Source organism: Urocitellus parryii, chromosome 5 (genome assembly GCF_045843805.1).
Source record: "Urocitellus parryii isolate mUroPar1 chromosome 5, mUroPar1.hap1, whole genome shotgun sequence".
In the NCBI taxonomy this organism is placed as follows: Eukaryota; Metazoa; Chordata; class Mammalia; order Rodentia; family Sciuridae; genus Urocitellus; species Urocitellus parryii.
The window spans coordinates 163,938,193-163,959,887 of NC_135535.1; the positions used below are offsets into that span (position 1 = coordinate 163,938,193).

Genomic DNA, 21,695 nt, shown 5'->3' on the forward strand with positions numbered 1-21,695 from the left:
CAGAGCAGCAGAGAGAGACGACACTGACTTCATAAATTGGCCCATTAGAACTAAGAATCATGAAGAATTTCTTTCCACACATATTTCTAAATTGCTATTTCAAGATGGGTGGCTATTTTAAAACAACTCACATACGCATAAATCTCCCTGTCTCCCACCCCTGCACATGCTACTGATCACTTTTTAAAGATTCTGGAACATAAGGAGCCCTAAAAACCTGCTTCCAGGATTACTTCATAGCTCCTGCCCCTTTGGAAGCAGTTGTTTTCCTTTGCTAAGTAGACCCCATGGAAGTAGCTTTGACAAGTGTATTTGCACCTACAGGTCACGTGTGTTTTCCTGCTCTGGTGAGTACCTGACCCTACGCAGTCCTTGCATATCATCAATGTGCTCCTTGACCAACCACAGCTGAGCCAAGATTCCTGCTAGTCCTGGAATAACTCAACCAACTTCTATCATAGGTTTCCTCCTTAAAATCCTAAACTTTCCATTCAGAGGCAGGAAATCCAGAGTTCTACTTCTCTTTGTGTTGTGGCTCTTACTCCTCATTCAGTTTCTTCCCATTATTTTTCTAAAAAATATTTTTCTACTTTGCACCAGCCAGGAAGTTTAAAAAAATGATAAAGATGACATGATAGAGAAAAAAAAAGACTTTTTCCTTATATATGAGTTAATACAAGCAATGACAAGTCAGGATAAAAATGTTCACTCCTTTTTTTTTTTCTCTTCGTATTATACTGCTTCTGGTAGGCAACCAAAAGCATATCTATGAAAAGCCCTATTATCTTCCACAAAAATGACCTTTGAGACCTGCCTGAAGATAGTCAATGGGAAGATCATACTAACTGGCCTCCTAGGGAGCAAGAATGAAATAATGGCACTTATCATACTAACACAGCAAGTTCTCATTGAAATATCTCAGCTCTGGTTCATAAATCAGTTCTGTTGCATTGGGGTGCACATATGATGGCTAGACTCGAGTTTATTAATAAAGTTCCTATTTCTGTTTAGGCTTGGAAAACATATCTACTCAGAATCTGGGCCTTCTTTCATTATTTGAAGCTGACGGTCTGACATGTAGAAAACAGTGACAGATCACTTCAATATTTCTTTCAAATTCGAAGCCGATTCAGTCAAAAGACAGAAGGAAAATATCCTACAGGGTTTAAAAAGATTGCACAGACCATAGAAGATAGACTTTTATCTTAGTGAAAAATGTATGACATCTTTACTTTAGAATCAGGCTACAATTCTTGCCCTTGCCCTGCCCTGGAAGTCCTCTTAGGCTGTTTGAATTCATGCTTAGCCTGAACACAGATATCAATTGCACAATCTAGCTATTTGCTTGACATCTGTCATTTTCAGGCTTCTCCACTTAGGCTGGGGTCCCTTTGAGGGATTTTTCACCTTCTAAGAGTGCAAAGCTTAGGAATTTGTTTCAGCTGAGGTTAATTAGCAGAAGCAGAATTGTGAGGGCAACCTCGTTTTCCATTCCTACTTTCTCTCACTAGATGGCAGAACTGCACAAGAAATCTTTCAGAATAGCACCCTGGAAAATGCAGTAGAGCTCAAGTGTGGGACTGGGGACAGCCGCTGGGGCTGCAGCAAGAGGATACACACTTGGGCAGGTCAGTTCATGGAAAGACTGTGCCCCTAGGTCTCAGTGGGCTCTTTCTTCTTCACCAGATGACAAGCACTGGTAATAATCCAAGGGAGGCTACTGTTGCATAAAATGAATAAAAGCAAAAAAAAAAAATTAATAGAAATAAGATGTCCTCAGACAATGAACATTAAATTTATATGAAAAAAGATTTCAGACCCAGCTTTCAAATTGAAGTTGTAGTGTTTAAAATTTGCTAAAAAGAAATTCCACCTACCCCAGTAAGAATCTTGGTTGGTTTATTTATCTGATGCAAGCTGTTTTGTGTTGTCAGCAGGTGCCAAATTACAGGCTTGTAATGGATGCTGGACAACAGATGTGGTAAGAAGAAAAACAGCCTCACACACCATTTCCTAGAGAGAAGACACCAGAATTCCATGTGTCTCCAGCAGAAAAACAATGCTGCAACCTGTACCAGTTTCCAAGTGCAAGTGACTGAGGTTTGGGGACCAATGAGGAGAAGAGCAGGAGGAGGAGGAGCTTCTGGACTTGGAGAAAGAAACAATATGACCAGAATCAGCCAAGGGTGATCAACAGCCACCCTTTTAAAAGAGACATTCACTCTCCTTCTAGAGATAGCCTCCACTTGCTATGCCTCGCCCATTGGTTATCTTCATTTCCCTGTAAATATTTATTTTTGTAACCTGGAGTTGACAGATTCCTCTTTCCCACAGCAGAGGAAGAGATCTTACTCATGGCTTGAACTTAAAGGCAAACAGCAATCAACATCTTACATTTCCACTGTCCCCTGGTTTGCTGAGTGAATGAATATAGGAAGATGATGATGATGATGATAGTATAATTATGCAGAGCTGCTGCCACATAAGCAAGAGGAAGCCAAGAATATAAGGAATGGAATTTCAGGAGGCCCCCACTTTCAGGGTCATTTGTTTTATCTTCTCTCAGCCCTGTGACACTGTAAGTTTGGTTTTTGTGCTTATCTGATTGAAAGGGTTTTTGAAGATTTCTGTCTGCTAACACATATGAGGACTAGAACTGAACATGAGTAACTAGAAGTAATTAAAAGCTGAGGCAATGAGATTACAAAGATCTGAGTTCAAATGCTTGCAGCATTGCTTGCTAATTCAGACAATTCACCTCTCTATGTTCCAGGTTCTGCTAGCTGACTGAAGAGGATTAAATGAGACAGACATGCAAAGAGCTTAGTCTAATACCCCTGCACAATATGTGGTAGCTACAATAACTTCAACCAAAATAAGTGTTTATTTTATTACTATTGCATTTCTACTGATCTCAGAAGACAGTTTATGCCCCATTTATAAAAATTGATAGAATTATAATGTGCAAAACATTATAATGTGCAAAACATTTTTTCACATTCATCTAAATTTCTGGATAGAAATTTAGAGGAATGTGAAAAAATATGTCACAACTGCTATCAACAGACTTTCTGTAAAGAGCAAGAGTAAATATTTTAAGATTTGTGTCCCCTAGGTATCCATGGCACTGCCACAGCCAATGTGTGAATGAATGGGCATGTCTGTGTTCTAATAAAACTTTATTTACAAAAAATAGTGTGATGGATTGGTCAGACCAAGTGCAGTTGATGAGCCAAGGCATGTTTACTTATAAAAATATAATAAGAGTTCTTGTCTAGCATGCACAAGGCCCTGCGTTCAATCCCCAGTACTGAAAAAACAACAACAACCCAAAACATAAAAAATAAAAAAACACTACCTAGAATCAAAAGAGTGGTTTGCATGATATTGTTTTTGGCAGAGGCAGGATCATAACAGATTGAGTTCCAGTAAGCCAACGAGAATGCCTGCCAGATAGGGAACTCCAAAGCCATGGAGATGGAATATACCTGTGATTTAGGGGTGAGAGTGGCTGGTAACTACTTATGAGGTGGCCCAAGTTAAAACAGAAGAAATTCACAGAAAAGCAGGTAATTAAGGTGAAAAGAGAGGCTGGATACTATAGGACAAGGACTGTGATAATGAGTTTATATGGGATAAAAAAACAATTTGCTGTGCCCCTGATCTGAAAAGGGGCAGGTTTTGCAATCCACCCAGGAATAACAACTTGATGGTACCCCCCTTTTCGTGGTGATCTACTAAATTCCTATCTGGCCTTTAAAGGAGAATTCAAATTTAGTGATTGTTATATGGGCAAAGCAGAATCATATTGGTATTTGATATCTAGTTCACATTAGGCACTGTGTTTTATGAGAAATGGAGATGGTCATCACCCATCATTCACTCTTACCTTTGCAAATACACTAGTCCAGGCCTAAGGAGCCCAGGTAAATGATAGGTAGAGAATGTTTGTTAAAATAAGTTGTCCTGGGCTGGGTTGTAGCTCAATGGTAGAGCACTTGCCTAGCAAGTGCAAGGCACTGGGTTCAATCCTCTGCACTACACAAAAATAAATAAATAAATAAATAAAATAAAGGTATTGTGTTTATCTACAAATAAAAATACTTTAAAAAAACAAATTGTCCTATAGTTGGAGAAGGATCAGGTCCTTAGAGAATCCTCCCCAGGAGAAGCAACTTGAAGGGCTCTATTCCTAGGGAAATAGAGGTCAGGCTCTAGGAAACAGAACTTTCTCCTCTGCTTCTTTTTCCCTAATCTCCAACACAACCTCTTCTTTAATGAGCTTCTCCTTAATGAGCTGACCCTATCCCAATTCCAGGAGGTGAGGAAGAGATATCAACCAAACTGGCTCTGGAGGAAATATTAGGATGCAATAAACACTAGCAAAGAGGGTTCCCTCTTACTAATAACCCAGGACTTGAAGACCTTGCATGGGAGTTACAGGGGAGATCAGAAGGCTTCCTTAAAGAGGGTTCCTCTGCTCAAGTTGAAATCATAGTGTGGAATATAATATGCTGGTTCTATCTCAAGATGTAAATGATTCAGAAGCTAATTTCTAAAACATCTCAAAATAAGGGATTGCATCAGCAAAAATACTGATACTTTGGAGCATAAAAATAGCAGGGTTTACTGGAATACAGAATTATGGTAACTGTCACAGCAGCCACTAATAGAATTCAACTTCAGCCTCACACTAGGCTGGACCAGTAGACTTCAGAGCATGGTTCCCAGACCAGCAGCATCAACATCACTTGGAAACTGATTTGCATTGCAGATCCCCAGGCCTCACCCAGATGTACTGAATCCTAAGCTCTATGGATGGAACCCAGAAATCTATTTCAAAACCAGGCTTCTGCAGGATTCTCATGTGATTAAGGTTTGAGAAACACTTACCTAGACTCTGTGGTGTCCATGCCATTTAACAACTGTCCTTGACCACATTATCTAACTCAATAGATTTTAGAAGGAGCTTAAAATTCTTTGTGGAGAAGATTTTTTTTTTTTCTAAATTCTTCTCCAGTATATTCAGGTGTGTTTCTTTGGTGTAAGAACCATCACCTTGCAGAGTTTCTGCACCCTGGCTGTGTGTTGAAATGATTCTGGGAACTGGAATCATTCTACTGGCTGAGTTCTGTCCCAGAGATTCTGATGTACTTGGCCTGAAGTACAGTCTGACTAGGACAGGAAGAGATATCCTACCTCCCCAGGTATTTCTAAGACACCGCCACGAGCAGTTTATCCTAAGAATGAACTGGAAGGTTTTCTAAAGCCACCTCAACCCTGCCCCTCATAGAGTTGGATTCTGCAGGTTTGGTGTTGGGTGGAGAACTTTGATTTCTAGTAAGTCTCCAGGTCATCTGCTGCCTGTGGACCACACCTGGAGGAAATGGTGTAGGAGAAATATATCTACTTTTCAGATACCTGAAATCTAGTTTGGGCTGGGATGGCCAACTTTCCTCCATCTAATCTTCTTCCAAATTCCTATAATCTTGCTTTTTTTCCCTCAATTAAACTACCTGCATCTTATAAAGCCACAATCTCTGTTTTACCCATCTTTGGGTCACTCGCATACAGGAGTTCAATTGATTAAGTGCCCTTGTGTCTCTGCTGCTTCTTGGTGTTCACTTCTCTCTACCTGATCTGCTAGCCAGTTCAATCCTTCAAGGCCCTGATTTTGTGGAAGAGAATCAAGGCATCTATTTTTTTGAAGATGACGCAAAGGTAAATATACATCCAGTCTTGGAGATTTAGGTTGCTCCAGGAGGCTGTTCCAATAACAGCCCAGATGAAGTACAACCATCTAGAGAGGTTTTGGCATCTATGAAAACCTACTGCTGAATTCATTCCTTGAAGACGTTCATTTTAGGAAGTTATTTCCAATTTGGCATATAACAGCCATGTAAGTCAATGAGGATTTAGAATCTCTGCTACCTACAGAGGGCATCTTATTTAAAGCCTGTCCCTGACAAAGCAATATCAAGAGAACACAATTGGAAATCTCTTACAGAAGCATAATTTCTCTAGAAGCAGTTTTAGCTACTATTGCAGCTACCGGAACGGCAGTCAGCTCTCTGAAATATATCCAACTTTTAGCATTCCACTTTGCTGGGGTTGCCTTCTTCAGGGCCTAATCACGAGGACAGAACTTAATGACAAGTTCATTTCTTTTGCTCTATTACAGCAATTCATTCTCAATGCTACTCCCAAGATGGATGGCCATGAAGTTCTCCCCCTTCAAAAAACAAAAAGCTCAGGCAAAGAGGAGAGCTCCATATCTTAGTCCATTTGGATGCTATAACAAAATGCTGTAGGCTAGGTAATTTATAAGCAACATAAATTTATTGCTCACAGTTCTACAAGCTGAGATGTTCAAGGTCAAGCCGCCAGCAGATGCAGTATCTGGTAAGAGCTTATTCTCTGTTTCACAGATGGCACTTTCTTGTGTTCTCCCATAAAGAGGGGGTGGCTAACAATCTCTCTTGGGACTTTCTTATAAAGCTACTAATACCACTGGGAGAGCTGCACTCTCATGATCAATCACTGCCCAGATGCCTCTCCTCCTAATACCACCACATTGGGATTAAGCTTCAACATACAAATTTTGGGAAACACAAACATGTGGATAACAGCAGCCCATGATCTCCAAAATGATACTACTTCAAGATAGACTAACAGGAATAACTCAGATCACTTTTATTACTTTGGCTATTTGTACAGAATAGGCCAAGGAGCTCAGAAGAGAAATCTGTTGAAGGAGTGTGGGGGAGCAGATGGGAAGTTACAGAAATTGCATTAATTCAAATTTTAAAGACTGGATTGGGATACTTCTTAATTTCTTTTCTCACTTGAGAGTGCCAGTGAAATCCTATCAAGGAGTCTGTCTGCTTTTGGTTACAGGACTAGAATTATGAGGATGCTACATTTAGTATTTGATCTGATTGGATGGGACTATTAGACTCACTTTTTAAAGTATAAATATAATAGCTAGGTCAGTTTACACTTTGAGCATAGTATCAAATTGAGGAACATGAACCTTGGGGTAGACTGCCTGTGTTCAAAGCCTAGATCCACCACTTACTCCCTACATGACTTCTCTAAGCCTCAGCTTCCTCATCTGTAAATGGTCCTAAAATGACATCTAGTCTACAGTGCTATTTGGCAGAACATATGAGATGATTATATATGATTAATATGTATGCACATACATACACATACATACACATACACACATATATGTATAATATGAATACATCTGACTTTATTCTGGTTCTAGAAGCACTTTTCTTTTTTGCCCCTTCTTTCTCCCTCCCCCACCCCAAAACACCTTGTCCTCAAAAGACAAATCATGCTTTTATTTTCCTTTATTTTATTACTATTACTTTAAATAAAACTAAAGACTACAGGGAGCAGGTTTACTTGGAAAGTTTTGAGCTTCAAGAATCTAGATGTGAAATCTGGAGTTTAAGCCACCTGATGATATGGAGCCAATGACCCCTGGGGGCTTCCAAAGGCTTGATCTTCCAGACTAGATGGCTGTGACTGGGAACACACTTGGAGGAGGGAGGAGATGGGGCATGATGGTCACGGTGGTTGGATTTGTGGGAGTTAAAATTGAGCCTGTCCCCACCATGGCTAACCACATAGGGCCAATTTGAATAAGAGCCAGTCTGTTCCTCTCCATCCCTGAATGTTTAATCTCAAAGTAATCCAGCAAATTCCAGGACCATCCTGTAGGGGGAACCAGAGACCATTCCTTTCAAACCCAAAAGGCTGTTTCTCAGCAGCAGAAAGTAGGGTGTCCTGAGGGGAAAAGGTGGGGCTGGAGACAGTCCAGTGCCTCTTTAGTATTTTTTTTCCCCCTATGGAATCCTCGAGTATATTTAATTTAATCAGTAAGAATCCTTTTTGAATAGTGATTTTTAATTAATGATTTTTCTAGCATACATTTAAGGAAGTTATTTAATTCTTTTTGAGACAGACATTTTATCAATAGTTCTTTCACTAAAAACCACTGCAAAAAACTTTTGTCACGATTCCAGTGTATGCAAGAGTGTCCTAGGCATACAAAAAATGGAGTCATGGTACTTGCTATCACAGACCCCCATTCTACATCAGCAAGGTCGAGAGAACTTTCTAGAATAACAGAATATTCTACATTCATATTGCCCAACCCCATAGCCACTACCCACATGAGGCTTATTGAGTAGTTTAAGTGCAGGTAGTATAACAGAAGAACTGAGTTTTAAATTTTATTTCATTGTAATTTGCCTACATTTAAATAGCCAAATGTGGCTTATAATTACCATATTGTACAGCACATCTAGACCACAAAGCTTGGCTACTTAAAAGTGTGGTTCCCAGACTAGAAGCATTAGCTACACCGTGGAGCTCATAAAGGTACAGATCTCAGGTCTCACCCCAGAACTCTTGAATCAGAAACCATAGCCTACTAAGACATATATCAGAGGTTCTCATCCTTGCTGCACTTCAGAGGCAACAGGAGAACATTTAACAAAAAAATACAAGTCAGGTCATCCCACCCCCAAGCCAGAGATTCTGGCATACCTGGTTGGAAGCATGACCTAAGCATCAAGTTTAAAATTTCTCTGGGAGATTCTCATGGTCAGTTAAATTTGAGAGCCATCCTAGCAGAGCCTAGGAAGGGGCCCCCAAGCTAAGTGAGCATCAATATTGCCAGGAGTGCTGGACTCAATAGATGGCAGGATCCAACTCACATACTTTCTGGTACATGGGCCTGGGTTGGAGTCTAAGAATCTTCATGTCTAACCAATTCTGCAGATGTTCCTGATCTGGAAACCACAGCTTGAGAATCACTGGTCTAGTCATTTTAAAAGCATGGGCTCCAGATCAGAATGACCTTGGTCTGAGTGCTGGAGCCATTGCTTACCACCTGGGAAAGTGACTTAGCCCCAAACCTCAATTGTAAAACTGGGCTGAGAATCCTAAATCATTGAGTTGCCGAGAATATCAGCTCAAAGAACGCCTAGCCGTTGCATAGTACCTGTTGTAAATAAGCAATCGATAATTGTTAGTATCATTATTTTAAGAAGACTGACTCACACATTCATTCATTCAATAAGCAGGAACTATGGGCCAGGCACTGTGCCAGGTCCTAGGGACATAGCCAAAAATGCAGGCAGCCAAGGTCCCTGTCACATTGCTGTCATGGAACTGGCATTCCATCTTGATAGTTCAAAGCAGATAGTTGCTGTACTTATAGTACTAATCATAAGAGGAAAAGGTCAAAGGGAATTCATTCCAACAGGGACAGTGGGAAACTCCACACAGGAGATGGAGTTGGAGGTTGTGCCTTGAGAGGGGGGGAGGATTATATCTGGGGTGGGGGAGAAGCTTCCTCATGGAGAGGCAGGGAGCAAGCCAAAGGGCAGGCACCAGTTAACAGCCCAGAGGTTCTGAGGCAGGAGGAAAGGGGAAGAGGTGGCTGAGAGTCAGGGCTGTGCACTTGGGGCTGCCAAGAGGGATAGCCTGTACTCTTTTCTGGACAAACCACATTCTGTTATTTTTTGTTTTGTTTTTGTTTTTTGGTACCGCAGGGCTTAAACCCAGGAGTCCTTAACCACTGAGCCAGGTCCTTTTTATATTTAATTTAGAGACAGGCTCTCTCTCTAAGTTGCTTAAGGCCTCACTAAAGTTGCTGAGGCTGGCTTTGAACTCCTGATCCTCCTGTCTCAGCCTCCCAAGCCACTGGGACTACAGATGTATACCACCATGCCAGGCCACACTGTTTTTGTTTTTGACTTGTTTGTTTTATTAAATCTCAGTATGCTGAAAATTATTGATACCAGGAAACAAAAATCAGTGCACAGCCTTCAATCTTGATTATTCTTGCCAGATACGAAAGCTGGTTAATGAAAGGTCCAGATACTAACTGAACCATCCAGACCTCTGTCAAGGTAGGGCTCTTCAACCTAGAGAGCCACCCCGGGACCAGACACTCTGCTGAAGCATTAGCTACACTTAGTTTATAAAAAGGTGCAGAGGGGCTGGGGATGTGGCTCAAGAGGTAGCGCGCTCGCCTGGCATGCATACGGTGCTGGGTTCCATCCTTAGCACCACATAAAAATAAAGATGTTGTGTCCACCGAAAACTAAAAAATAAATATTAAAAAATTCTCTCTCTCTCTCTCTCTCTCTCTCAAAAATAAAAATAAAAATAAAAAGGTGCAGATCTCAGATCTCACAGGAAAATGCCTGAGACTTCAGTAGAGGCCCCGGGAGTGCTACCACTAAAGTGGGAAAGAAGTGTTCCGACTCCATTCTTCATTTTCCTCGGGACAATGGCAGACTGTCATGACCCTTTTGCCCTCTTTTGGCATTCAACAGTTCTTCAGGAAATCCAAAGAAATGAGAAAACATGATTCCTAAGAGGGCTCCGTACAGGGGGGACATGCAGACCTACCATGTTCCCCTCAGTGCTGTATTCCCACAGGAGGGACACTGCTAAGGGACAGACAACAGCAAGGCTGTCTAGGAATTCACCCATTCCCATGGGAACAAGAAAATCTTTACATGAGGGGAAGGTCTCAGGCTCCAACAGGTGTCTCCCCCAGGGTCTCCTCTCCTAACAGGCTAGATAAGTACAGTGAGGGGAGACCTCAGAGGACCCCAGTGACGCTCTGAGCCTTGGACTCCAAAGGCCTCTATAGAGCCACTGACAGATTTGAATGAGAACATAGACTCCAGCTCTAACTCTTTCTGGATCTATGACTTTGGGACAGCGACTTAACTTCTCTGAGTCTCAGCTTCTCCTTTGACAAAATAGAAATAATAATAGCTTATTGGTAGGTGGAATGATGGCCTCCAAAGATGTCCATGTTCATCTCTAGAACATTACATAGCAAGAGGCAACTAAGGCAATCTCAGGTGTCCATCAGCTATCCTGGAAATACAGAAATCATCCTGGTATGGAGAGCAACGTAATCCCCAAGGTCCTTAAAATGAAAAAAAGGAAGGTAGAAAAGGAGAGGCCGGGAGAGGAGATAACAGAAAGCAAGACTGGAATGACAGAAGGAAACCCGCTACTGTTGCTGGCTTGGATGATGGGGGAGGGGGCCATGAGTTGAGGACTGTGGTGATTTCCAGAAACTGTAAAAGACAGACAAATGTCACCTTCCCAGAGCCCAGAAAGAAGCTGGGTCATTCCAGGTGTGATGGCACACGCCTGTAATCCTAGCAGCTGAGGCTGGAGGATTATGGGTTCAAAGCCAGCCTCAGCAATTTAGTGAGGCCCTAAGCAACTGAGCGAGACCCTGTCTCTAAATAAAATATAAAAAGGGCTGACAGGATATGGCTCAGTGGCTAATCATCCCTGGGTTCAATTCCCAATACCAAAAAAAAAAAAAAAAAAAAAAAAAAAAAAAAAAAAAACAAGAGGAAGAAGAAGCAGCCAGACCCTGAAGAGCGCTCTGTCTCAGCCTAGAGAGGCCGACATTGGACTGGTAACCTACACAACTCTGAGATGATACACGTGTGTTGTTTGAAGGCAGGGTGTGAGGGTGCTACTGCAGCAAGAGAAGCCTCACACACCCTTCTGATAGGGTGGTGAAGCTGACACTTGCACCAGAAAGGACACCTCCTTATCTATGATGATATTGTCTTCCAAGGCCACCTGTCACCTACCACACCTGGTGGGCTTTTCAACGATCAAGAACATCCACTTCCTCCTCTCTGCCCAACTCAGCCACCTGTGGCAAGTCTCAGCGGAGCCCCAGCCTTCCCCAGAAGCCTCCCAAACTCCTCCACCCACGTGTGCTCTTTCTCTGAACTCCCACAGCCTTTCCGCTCGTACCTCACAATTTCGGACTTAATTATATAGCAGGCGGTGTTACCTGCTGTCGCTGCATGTGTGTTTATTTTGGTTCCAAAACAAGATTAAAACCTTGGTCTCAAAGAGGAACTATGTTTTGTCCCTTTGCTGTTGTTGTTTTTGAGGACTTGTACTTTTTTTAATATATAATTCTGTTTTTATCACCTTGTGACATATAAAAGAACGCTCAGGCGTATTTATAAGCAGATGCCTAAATCATTTTAATTGTCCTGACTCACTTTCCCATTTTTTTAGCAATGTTTTCTATTTTCTGGCAGTGTATTGATGGCTTTAAGGTCTAAGGCTAGATCTGACCTGGATAAGGGAGCCCGGCTTTTAGTTTTCCAAACACAGTTCCAATGACTGGCCTCTGGCCAGATCCCAAATGCATCAGTCTAAAAGATGTTGCAAATCATAAATAACTAGGAAAGGGGGCAACCAGGTCTGTATTCCTCTTATCCCAGCACTGAGCCCACAGCAGGTGCTCAATAAAAATAGGTTAGACAGAGCTGGCAGTGTAGTTCAGTGGTAGAGCACTTGCCTGGCAAGGTCCTGTACTCAATCCCTAGCATCAAAAAAATAAAATAAAATAAAATAAACAAGTTAGTCAACTGACCATTTTCCCTACTTATACCTCTAATGACACAAGGTGATCCTCTACAAAAACATATAAAGGAAGCAAGTCCCTTGCCCTCTTTGGGAAAATGGCTCCTAAAAAAACAAGACAGACAAATGAGTTCTCCCTAGAGAACATTATTCGAGTCTCAAAATAAGATGTGTCTCTCGTTTCAAGGTGCATTTATTTTAGTGGGGAAGGATGAGGATTTTGTGGGGAGACGACAAAGATGAGTAAGTGGGCATGTGGGGACAGGAAGTAAAGCAAGCAGCCACTTGCCGCCTGCCCACGTGGTGCCCCCACATCCCGCTGCCTTGTTTTGGGTTCTATTCTGGTTTATTTTCTCTTCTGGTATTTAAAATATGACAGGCAGTTTAGAGAGAGAGGCCAGGGATACTCATGGCTTCTCACTAAGCTCACGCCGTGGACACGTTGTCCTGCTCTCTGTGCCTCATTATGTCTTGATAGTGACCTACTGAGGTGGCTGCTGGGATTATCCCCATTTTACAGAAGGTAAGACTGAGAAAACTGAGCCTGAGGTACACAAAAAGACCTTTCTCAAAGTGACTGTCGGTAGGTGACTGAGGCCAGATGTGAATTGTGTTGGTCCAGCTCCAAACGTGGCTCTGATCCTTCCTTTCTATGAATCCGGGGTGTGTGGAAGCCCCTGTTCTATCTCCCAGCTGGAACAGGACAGGTTCTCAGGGTGGTAAAGCACACTGAGACTTGGGGACACTACAGTAGCTCTGTGTGTTCCCTGGTCCTTGTAGTGCTCCTAAACACCAAAGGTGGGCCAGGAGGAGTGGAAAGAGAAGACACCAGAATGCTCCTTCTTGAAGATCTCTCCCTCCTTTCCTGCCTCACATGAAGCCCTAGAGGGGGGTGGGGGATGTCAACAAAAAGCAAGAGAATCAGCTCCATCATTCCCAACTCTGTCCCCTAAACCCCAAATCTTTGAAGGGTAAGGACCAAGGCAGAAGAGAAAAATAAGAGTATGGACATTGAGTGTCCAAATGGGGGAAGAATCACCCTTTCCACCCCCCACAGGCTGTGTGACCTTTGGAAAAGAGAGGTGACCTTGCTGAGCCTCAGTTACTTCATCTCCAAACAGAGGCAGTAACTCCTAGTCTATAGGCCTGCTCTGAAGATTGGGCTGAGGTGGTCGAGGGGCTTAGCCAAGTGCCCAGAACAGAGTAGAAGCATTTGAATACATATCAGTGTTGTTAAAATAACACATGCAACAAAGTACCCATGTACTGCACTATAAAACATGCTATCCAAAATTAATAAGAAGAGGACAAATGTGGTATGGACTGTGCTCTGGGGAAGGTAAGGGACAGAGCTTTGGCTTTCACTCTGGCTTTTCTTCCCTATGGTGCCAGCTCAGTCCCAATCTCTACCCTCAAAAATTCTTGTAGACTGGGATAGATTTCTATTTCTTATATCTCATCTCAAACTTCAGTCAGCAAAAGTAGCACCCTTCTGTCTTCCAGGAGAGCAATGCTTCCTGAAACCCAGAATGTTCCCATTTTGTGGGATGGTCCCTTCCCTTTGTGAGCACACTTCCTGGGAATGCTCATTTTTTTTTTCCTCCAGCAACTCTTTGGTACAATAATTGTTTCACAGAATAATAAACCCCTGTATTAAGTCAGACAGAGGAAGCTTGAAATATGATTATACTGAATTACCTTCTAGAAGATGCAGATTCATTTGGGATCTCACCCAAGAAGATCAGTTACCAAAGAACCAAAAGTGTTTATTTTCTTTTACAAAGGAGAGAGATTTATTTTTATTTTTATTGCTGTTGTTACTGCTGTTGTTATTATTTCATGGCCCAGAAGGTCACCAGTCTGTTTTTGGTTTCAATAGCACCGATGCTTCCTAATACATCATTTAATTATGGATTAGGTCTATGGTTTCCTGTTCCCCCACTGTAGTGTAGGAATGTGGGACTCTTGGTCTATTATCTTCACTGTTGTTTCTCCATTATACAGAACACTGTATGGCACACAGTAGGCACTCAACAAATACTGGTCAACAAATGAACATAATGAAATGCATTTCAGAGCATCTTTCATTTGAAGAGTAACCACAATTGATGCAAGGAGGTGTCTTGTCAGAAATGCAGTTAAACCTGATCTATTTCCTTTTCTTCTTCCCCCTTTCCTGATTGCTCTAGTAGATCTTTCATCAGATTGGAAAACACCTCCAAAAATCAAGGTTGAGCCACCCACCCAAGGCTGTGGGCTCAAAAGCATCTAGGGAATACTGACACCAAGCTACTTTAAGGAACACTTCACTCGCATCAAGGAAACTGGCTTGCACACCTTTACCTGGGGCAGAATCTGTCTGCTGTAGAGAACATTGCCACCCCAGTCATGAAGGGACTTGCATGACCATCAGAGCATAGGGGAACAAGTAAGGGTGGATACACACCATAAAATTCAAATTTACAAGGTGAGAAGAATGGAAGGTGAGTTAGTTTAAAATCCACATTTTTAAGATGGGAAAACTGAGAGTCCAGAAAAGTCAAGTGATTGTTCAAGTGCACTGTGTAGTTAGAGCCCAGACAGGAAAAGAAAGCAGATCCATACATACACATACATGCACGGTGTGCATGAGATTAACACATACACACTAAAGATACTCATTTTTTAAAACTTGACAATAGTATATAATAAATTTTCCTTTGCTTTTCTGTTCATTTGGGGGATTTAGGGAGGTGTAGGGGCGTGTGTGTGCGTGTGAGTATGGCAATGGGTAAGTGTTTGAACTCACACACACACACAAATAAATAAATAAATAAAAGTTAAAAGTTCATCCACAATTTGGATTCAGTTAATCTCACTAAGTTGCCACTTCTCCCCAATAACCTAGAATGCAAACTTCTCATTAATGATTCAAGAGTCTTAAAGACTTTCTGAGCTGTAAGAACCTTGAGATCATCAAGCCCGTTTTTTTTTTAAAAAAAAAAAAAAAAAAAACAGGCTGAGTGAAAAAAAAAAAATTCAGCTCCCCAGGTTAAAAAGCCAGATAACTGTCAAGGGGAGGCCTTTGGGTCCCTTGGCTCACAGGCACACAGAGGATACACTCAGGACACTTCTTGAATCATCACACTAGCTAGAAAAACCACTGAAGCAAGCACCTCTCGCACCATAACTTTTCCCCTGAGCAAGTGAATATGATTCTAATGAGAAAACAAGTAGAAAATGGGATCCATGTAAGGATATGGACACACACATATATGTACACACATATGTGCATGTTGTGTATGTGATAAACATACACTAAAGATGCTCATTTTTAAAATACTTGACAGTAGGTATGTAATAAATTCACAGTGCTGCTAGCAAGAAAATCAAAATATATTGCTAGTGGAAGTACAACTTGACATAACATTTTTAGAATGCTATCCATCAATATCTACAAGATAAAATACACATATTTTTTGACTCAGCAATTCCTCTTCCAGGAATGTAGAAGTTTCTATAGAAAGAGCATTTTACAAATATGTGAATATATGGATAAAGGTATTTACTTTGCTTGTAGAAAAAAAAAGAAAAAGTATATATCCAGGAAATTCATTATTGGAGTTATGGGTGTATATGCGGTGACAAACAAATAATGGAATTTAAAAAAATTACAAATTTTATAAAATGAATTACTTGCACTATGAACTCTTTTTTTGTGGGGGGGGGTATTGGGGATTGAACTCAGCAGTACTCAACCACTGAGCCCCATCCCCAGCCCTATTTCGTAATTTATTTAGTAACAAGGTCTCTCTGAATTACTTAGTGCCTCAGTTTTGCAGAGGCTGGCTTCGAATTCACAATCCTCCTGCCTCAGCCTCCCGAGTCACTGGGATTACAGGCATGCACCACCGCGCCCGGCTGCTATAACCTTTTATAAGATGAATTATTACAGAGATGAAGGGATGTCCATCATGTATTAGTAAGAAAAGACAAATTGCACTACAAAGTGATGATTCAATACAATTTCTTACACAAACACTACACCTCTACAGCACTGTTAAATATGCACATCCATGTTGGTGGTAGAATGAGCATGGAAGAAAGATGGGAAGGCCTGTTAACACTGGGCAACTCAGGGAGACGAAAGAAAGGAAAAAGATGATTGATATTTTCTTTGTGTTATCTTTTAATGTTTTCACCAATTACAGCACAAACCTGTTATTTGAGAAAAAAAATTAAGCCAAAAAAATGCTAAAAGTAAGAACAGAAGGAAACCCCCAATAGTCCTCCATCTCTTGTTTTAGCCTTCCTTCTTCTCTAATACACCCCATGGCAGTAGACCCGAGGAGGGCAGAAATTAAACAATGCATTAAGACAATCTTGAACTTGTTACTGTAAGTCATGGTCATCCTCTGAACAAGTGACTTTTCCCAACTAAATTGTCTTAGTCCTGATACAAGACCTGAGCAGATACAGGAAGTGACCTCTTGAACAGATGCAGGAAGTGACCTACTGAGCACAGCACTAGCAAAAACTCTCCCCTGCACAGGAAGGGAATTCAGTCTCCTGTAGTGTCCTGTCTCCCAAAGGAACTTGTAAAGTATAAATAGACCATGAAGGACCCACTGCTTATAAAAGTAAGTAGACAGAAGCTAACTCTGAGAGGCAGGCCTTCTGGGGCACCTGAACCAGTCACTTGGAAAGTTGGTCTTATTCCCAACAGTCCCTGACTCCAAGTTCCTGAATGACAAGTGTCAAAACCAAGAGAGCAGAAGTCCTAGCTGTGACAGTGATGACCCCGGGGCTTCAACAATGATAAAACTGCATCACCTGGAGCACTACCTGGGCAAATCCTTCTGGGCTAGTACCCCAAAAGAACTGTCACTATCAATGTTAACATTCCAAGAGAACGGTCCACATGGATACACAGAACTTTCTTTGTGTAGGGACAGTTCAACCCTCTGATCCACCCTGGATTCTCTGTTTCTGTCTCAATTCAGGAACCAGTAAAGAGATGGCAGAAGAAATTGACTTACCCAGCCAGCTTCTGTTTAAGTACACAGACACAAACACTGGAGGGACCGTGAAGAAATCTACCACAGAGTTCACTTCCAGCCAGAACCACAGCTTATCATTGGCTGCAATAAACTGGTGGGGGGAAGAAGAAATGAGAGAGAGAGAAAAATAAGAAGCACAGTGCTGGCATTCAATCTGTATTCTTTGATTAACGGGCAAATTTGTGGGTTTCTGAAGGGAGAAGTTATAGTCTTCTCTTACGTCCTACACCAATCATGTGCAATTTTGTCAGATACACTGTCTCTTCTGGAGAGTGACAGTGCACTGTGCTAGCCTTGGAGAAAGATCAAACAATATGTTTTTGTATGGTTTCCAACAGCTTCATAGGGAAGGTTGAATAATCTCACCTTCATTAGACTCTCTATTATAAATATAATTGTAAAGACCATGTGCATGCACACACTCACACATTTCTGTAATTCAGATTTGTATAGAACCCTTCATCAGCAGTAGCCTGCTAGATATCATTCTAAGAGCCAAAGGTTGTTTATTTCTCTATTTAATTTTTGAGAGAACAGAGGAATGAGAAACCAATGAGTCAGTGGAGATGCCATTGTCATTTTAATCTCCATTATCCCCTTGAAACATAATTAACATGTTTTCCAGAAAATGCTTAGCTAAGGAAAGGGCTCTCTCACAACCTGAAAATCAGAATGCACATATGTTATCTATAATGGAAACCCTGGGCTTCCCCTTCCCTGTGAGAGTAGATGCCAAGGAGGGATGTTGTTAAACTTACCCGCAAGCCAAAGTAGAGAAGGAAGAACACATTGAAAGCCATGTCGATCTGCAATGTGAAATCTTTGTAGAAATTCTGGCAGGATTCTATTGGGCTATTAAACGGGAAGAAGAAAAAGCAAGAAGTAAATGAAAAACATCATCACATTTCCCACAACCCTGAGAAGTGGTAGTGAAAGGGGTAGAGGACAAAATGAAGGTTCATTAAATAAAACATTTGGTCTTTCTACCCCTCGTGATCATCAAGCAAGCATTGCCAAGGGGTTTCCATTCAACCAGTCAGTGTATCATTTTTATTTGCTTTGGGGGGTTTTTTTTTGGTAAATTTATATCTACATGTTTATTTATTTATTTTTTATCATCATTCAACAGTTGAACTACGTATCTAAAGAGGAGATCATGCAGACATCTTGGAGGAAGGACAAGCAGGAGTGACCACCAAATTCCTTGATTTTATATTAACCCTTAAAGAACTGACTTCCTTATTTTAGAGGACAGATATGAAGGCTAAAAATCAGACCCTCACACCCTCCAACACAATGGAAACAGAGACCTATTTTATTATTATTAAACATGGTGGCTGTGTTTTGGATCTTGGAAATGCCATGTGAATTAATAGATAAAGAACCCAGGAGCATCTCAAGTAAAGCTGTGGTGGAGAAGATCCTGGTTAACTTTCCAGTGAGACCAAGTATAGACTTTCTGTGCAGCACTCTGATCTGGGGAAGGAAGCATTGCCCAACCGGGAAAAAGTCAAGATTCTTAAACCCCATCATTGAAGCAGTACTCTAAGGGTTAATTTTCATTTATTTATTTATTTGTTTGTTTTTGGCATGCAGGTTAATTGGCTTTGTGTGTGTGCCAAGCAGCCAATGCGCACCCCAGCACATTCTACTTGGCTCAAGAGTAGGCATTTCAAAAGGGTACGACTATACAAACTGGTACATGGCTTCTGTGTGCTTTCCAGCATCAAACTGATCTGAGGATCAGTGTGAAAACAGCCCCAAGGTCTGGGCTGGGTGGGAAGCAGGAAAGCCTCATAAACATCTTAAAGCTGTGAATGAAAATTCATAGTCTGCTGTTATCACTAAGCAAATGGGAACACCCAGGCCAGAACACAAAGAGGGTAAGGTGCGGGAAGGGAGAAGGAGTATAGGTGAAAAGAAATAATTTCCCCAGAGGGGAAGCCACACGGACCTCTTGCTCCAGAAGAGAGTTAGCTTGAGAAGATGAAGGATTTCTGAGGATCAGCACCTTGGAAATCCTTATACGCAATACCAGTTAGTATAGTTGTACTTCTGTGAGGACGATGCTTGGCTGTTTAACAGGCAGGAGTCTGTGCAGTTGGAATGCGGACCCCCTTAGATCCCTGGGATGTCAGTCTATGGGAATCACCGATCATGTGACATGCACTGGATTCCTCCATTCCTCATCTTGGTTACAAGTCAAACATGCCCTTTGCCATCTCCCAAACCACAAATATGTGGTACAACTTCCAGACAAGCATCAAGAGTCACCTACATGTGCATTTACAAACCAAGCGGACTGAACAAAAACAACACTGAACAACAGTTCCTTCACAAAGGAATTGACAACTGCCAGGCCTAGAGTTAATAAGGGACAATTCTGCAATTCTCGGGCCATTAGTGGTATTTTGTTTTGTTTCAAGAACAAAACCCACAAGGTGAACAGGCGTTAGACTTCCTAGCCACCATAGTTGCAATGAGAAGAAATACATAAAGTTGACCAAAAATACACTTCAGATTCCAAGGGTAGACAGGACAGAGCATGTCTGTGATTTGGAAGCTACTGGCAGGATGTGCTAGTGAAGAATAAATGGTGTGTGTGTGTATGTGTGTGTGTGTGTGTATGTGTGTGTGTGTGGGTGGGTGGGTGGGTGGTGTGTGTGTGTGTGTGTGTGTGACAAGCAAGTGAGCAGGTATAGGGAAATCTGTACCAAATATTGCACTGATGTTTTCTTCTGTACTAGCAGGGACTTGGTTCATGTGTTAGAAATTTGTATTCATTCAAAATGATGTCCCCACAATCAAGGGAACAGAGAGAAAGTTTCATTCCCAAGTCTATCATGGATAATTCACTATTATGGCACCAAGGCCAAATAATAATCTTACTGTTGCCCTCACAATAATTCTTGGTGGCATCTTGGGGGAGTCTCGTGAGTTCCCTAGCTCCTATTCATTCCATGCCTCTGTGGTTAATTTGATGGTATCTTTGAAGTACATCTGGTTGGAAAAATATTTGATAGGCTGTGGTGGGGAGTGGAATAGTGGGTGGAGATATGACAGCTCAGTATCATTGAGGGTATTTTGGTTGAACATAAACAGAAATAGATATTCAGAAAAAGCATGAGCAATCAGGTGCAGCAACTGCTTTCCGTTGCTCCTGGCCTTCCTGGTCATTCCCATTGTTTCCTTCTATAATATTGCTCTTACCCAAAAGCAATAAAGAAAAGATTTAAAGCTAGAGGATACCATATTGGAAAACATACCTCAACAACACCCCTGATTTACAGAAAACAATCTAAAAGCCATAACTGAACTTCACTCTAGTCCTTCTTTCAAAAAATTTAGTACTGATTTCATCATCATCTCATGATTATTCTACAGGTCCTAGACTTTGAGCTGAAACAATGAAAGAAGTAAATTTTGCAGCTCCTATGAGCCAATTCCTCTGGCTGAAACCAGGTAACATGAACACGCCCTGACAGATGAACAGGGGATAGCAAGCTGTGGGAACTCTCAGACGAAACAGAGACAGGTCCTGGGACCCAGTAGGACCACAGTGATCAGGGAGTATATTTTATATCCCTTTTTAGTTATTTCCTGCTTGCCTTGAGAGCCCAAGGAGAAATAGCCTGCCTGGTTTTTTAAGTGGCAACAGAACTGTTCATCAGGGTCCCCTCTGTGATAAATCTTCCAAGTGCCTTTAGTTTATGAAATCACACAATCGGGGACCACAGAGTGGAGACTCCAAAACTCCATTATTTCATTCCCCAAATGGAAACAACCCATGGAGAAGTTCACGATCTTTTAAGAGAATACATCATCTAACAACCAAAGGGTGGCCAGCAGGATTTATTTTTCTCCCCAAGAGACTTTATCATCATAATTAATATTCATTGAAGAAGGAGAATGAAATGCAATCTTCTCTTCCTCCTTTTGTAAAGAGAGTTTCCTTGCTAGATAACACAGAAATTTCAAGAACCAGCAAAGAAATCGTGTTGTTACTTAAAACTACAAAAGAAAGTGACCCTGGGTCACACAGTTAAATTCATATTGACATTGTGATGATGCATACCTACACCAGAAAAGGCTTTAGGTGGGCATATGTTGCCAACAGGAAAAAAAAAGTGGAGTTTTTAGAACAGAAAGAAAGATACTAGTTCTGACTCTGGTAGTAGAAAACAAGGTCACCCTAACTCATCC

The 21,695-nt window shown here is 41.5% G+C and overlaps 1 protein-coding gene across 13 annotated transcripts in view; it reads right to left on the reverse strand.

Moving 5' to 3' along the window:
- Positions 1-21,695, reverse strand: part of Kcnma1 (potassium calcium-activated channel subfamily M alpha 1) — a 717,716-nt gene that overhangs the window by 277,842 nt on the left and 418,179 nt on the right. For all 13 annotated transcript variants that reach the window (XM_077798516.1, XM_077798515.1, XM_077798514.1 and 10 more), the window contains exons 4-5: positions 18,251-18,344; positions 17,472-17,583 (exon numbers count right to left, since the gene is read on the reverse strand). In XM_077798516.1, the coding sequence (XP_077654642.1) occupies positions 17,472-17,583; positions 18,251-18,344 (206 nt within the window). The remainder of the gene's footprint in view (positions 1-17,471; positions 17,584-18,250; positions 18,345-21,695) is intronic.